Genomic DNA, 3,360 nt, shown 5'->3' with positions numbered 1-3,360 from the left:
TCAGGTCCCTGCCAGACCGCAGCTCCGTATGTCTCCTTTTTTTGGTATTTTCACGCAAATTCTTCTGCTAGTTGGGGTTTAGTCTACTTCTGAATCCTTCTCTTCAAGGCTCAGGGGTCCAAGATGAACTTCTGTGTCTGTGTCAATTGGTTTCCCTTTTCTTTGTTGAAGAGGGTCTGTGCAGTCCTTCTATCTAGTCCGCCATCTTCCCAGCTCAGGGGTTGCTATTTAAAAACTAACTTCAAGAAAGTAAAGCACCTCCTTTCCTTTACCTTTCCTTATTTTCTGTGAAATTGTACAAAAAATGTTTCAAACCATCAACATTTCATTTGATAAGCAGGTAGCATTGTCCATGTGGAAGTTCCTATCTATTGGTAAACTTATCCAAACTTTGCACTACTAAGTGACTACAAAGAAGTTGTACACAAAATGTATTCAGTAACTTAATGCGTACTTAATATATTCTGAAAAAGTGATTTTAGGGTTGTTATGAGACAGAATCAGCTTGAGGGCATACAACAAAAACAGCATGGAACCCCCAGCATGGAACCCAGGGTTACTAAATGATTTTAAATTTCCCTTTTACTTCTGAAATTTTAAATACTTAGCATCCTTTTCAAATATATGTGTGTAGTTTATATTTTTTCAATAAATAGTATTAATTTTGTCACTACTTTAGAAAAATGGGCTTCTATAATGACAAAAGTATGTTTTAGAAGGTTAGAGTCTTTATCATCTGGATTGGACAGTATTGAGAATTATAAACAGAGATTTTTTACCTGGTAAGCACAAATTCTAAAACTGTTCTGATTTTTACCCCAAAAATCATGCAGGTTTTTTTTTTAATTTGTTTTTTGTTGCTTTGATTCACAAATTTATGCCCAATAATATTGATGAAAAGTATAGATACCCACAGCTATCTGGGAAAAATTTAAAAAACAAAGTTATATATTTATTCCCAGTAGTTTGATTATTAGAAGACAGAATAAAAATTTTATAATCTTGTATTTATCCTGAGCCCAAGGAAGAATTTACCTTTGGTTTCAACTTCACTTTCTTTTCATATGCCTTAACTCAACAAATACTCTTCATAAAAAAGTGGATATAATTATTTTAAGACTTTCAGATTGTTCTGATTATCTATATTTTGCTCAAATCTTTCTCCTGTTAATATTTGGAACCTATACATGTGTGAAGAGTATTTATTCTTCATTTAAAACATATTGTGCTTATCAATGTCAGTTTCAGTATGGATATAAATGTATAAGCCTGATGTCAGAACCTGTGTTGAATTTCTAGCTTCTGGTAAACACCTTTATTTGCAAATAATTTTCAGAGATAAGAGTGCTCTAAATGGAAGTGTTCTTCTAATCAAGAAAGAATATTGACCTGTACTTGAAATAGTTTAAGGCTGGCATATTATAACCTAGTTTTTTTTTTTTTTTTTTTATTACTATCAAATCCTATAGGGTGATTAATTTTCTTGACTTCATCTTCCCTTGTGTTATAAGGTTGTTGACTATCAACATTAATTACTTGTTTTCTGTAGCTTCATAGATATTCTTGAGGCCATTTAACTTTATTTGGAAACATAAAAGTTAGTTTTGGACCTCCTACGTTCTTTGTCTTGATCAGTCAGGATAATGTGTTTCATAGGTCTCTTTACTATAACTATGTCCGAAGGAAGGTTGGGCAATCGCTTCCATAGTGATACCTCCTCGGAAACCCAAGGAAGGGTCACTATGAGTCGGATCTGACTTGACGGCAGTGAGTTTGGTTTTTTGTTTTGTTTTTTTTTTACTATAACCATTAATGGTGTTCTCTTCGGTTCATTAAACTTATTAGGTTCTCCCAATAGGAGATAAGAGATATTGTACTTTAATTTCATACATTTCTCTCTCACTTTGTCCCCCTCCTCCATACCAAATTTTGGTAATTTTTTGTGGGACTTATCTTAGAAAAAGGAGCCTTGGTGGCATGGTGATTAAGGGGTGGGCTGCTAACTGAAAGGTTGGCAGTTTGAACCCACCGTTGCTCCACAGGAGAAAAGTGTGGCAGTCTGTGTCTGTAAAGATATGTAGCCTTGGAAACTCTATGGGGCATTTCTTCTCTGTCCTAACAGGGCCACTGTAAGTCAGAATCAGCTTGATGAAAATGGATTTGGCTGGATGGCTATCTTAGAAAACATAAGGTCTTACTTAGCATAAGACACTTTCTCAGTAGAACAATCAAAGAATTCTATTGAATTACTTCAGTAGTTTTTCTCTTTTATAAATCTTAACCCAAATTTTGCTTTTGGCTATAATGCTCTTTCAATTGCTTTTAATAGGAGGTCTGGTAGCGTAGTGCTTAAGGCATTTGACTGCTAACCAGAAGGCTGGCAGTTCAAACCCATCAGCCACTCCTTGGAAGGAAGGTTGGGCAATCTACTTCCGTAATGATACTGCCTTGGAGGGGTCGCCATGAGTCGGGAACCACTCGACGGCACATAACAACAACAACATTGCTTTTAATGAGAGGAGCTCTGGTGGCGCAGTGCTGAAGGCATTTGACTGCTAACCAGAAGGTTGGTGGTTCAAACCCACCAGCTGCTGTTTGGAAGGAAGATGGGGCAGTCTACTTCTTTAAAGATTTACTGCCTTGGAAACCCAATAGGAGTCACTATGAATTGTAATCGACTCCATGGCATTGGGTTTTTTGTTTTGCTTTAAACTTTCAAACCAAAGTCTTATAATAGTCAAGTTAATACAAAGGCAAATCTTTGTTTATTTAAATACAGTTTTCATACTTTTATTTGTGTGCTACCTTTTTGGATACAGTCAGCCCTCTATATCACAGGTTCCGTATCTGTGGATTTAATCAACCGCAAATCGAAAATACTCAAAAAGCAATTAAGTGGTCGGAGCAATCCCTCAAAGGCTCAGAGGGAGCATAAAATGCTTTTTACGTACCATTTATATTGTTTTAGGTATTGTAAGTAATTTAGAGATGATTTGAATTATACGGAAGGATACATAATAGGTTATATGCAAATACTGTGCTGTTTTATATAAGGGACTTGAGCATCTGCAGAGTTTGATATCCATGAGGAGTCCTAGAACCAGTCCCCCTGGACAGCAGGGAAGGACTATACTATCAATCTAACAATGCATCATATTTTACTAGTCAATGGTAGTTGCAAAAACGGCAAGGAGGCCACATGTTCTGACCTCCTCTAACCTTACAAGAGGAAGACAGGATTACCAGCAGTAACCCAAGGCCTATTCCTACAAGGTCAGACATGCTGCCTCCCTCCAGCCCTTTCAGCAACCGTTCCTCCCAAAGCACCCACCACCTCTCTCCTGGGTTCGATAATTCGCT

At 36.7% G+C, this 3,360-nt stretch overlaps 1 protein-coding gene across 1 annotated transcript in view; it reads left to right on the top strand.

Annotated features, from left to right (window-relative positions):
* VPS54 (VPS54 subunit of GARP complex) overlaps positions 1–3,360 on the top strand; it is a 138,626-nt gene that overhangs the window by 33,266 nt on the left and 102,000 nt on the right. The window contains exon 3 of the mRNA XM_042783368.1: positions 2,820–2,968. Coding sequence (XP_042639302.1) covers positions 2,820–2,968 — 149 coding nt within the window. The remainder of the gene's footprint in view (positions 1–2,819; positions 2,969–3,360) is intronic.

Source organism: Orycteropus afer, unplaced genomic scaffold (genome assembly GCF_000298275.1).
Source record: "Orycteropus afer afer isolate SDZICR_OR568_19922 unplaced genomic scaffold, OryAfe1.0 scaffold00974, whole genome shotgun sequence".
Taxonomy (NCBI): Eukaryota; Metazoa; Chordata; class Mammalia; order Tubulidentata; family Orycteropodidae; genus Orycteropus; species Orycteropus afer.
This window is presented reverse-complemented; position numbering and strand designations above follow the sequence as displayed.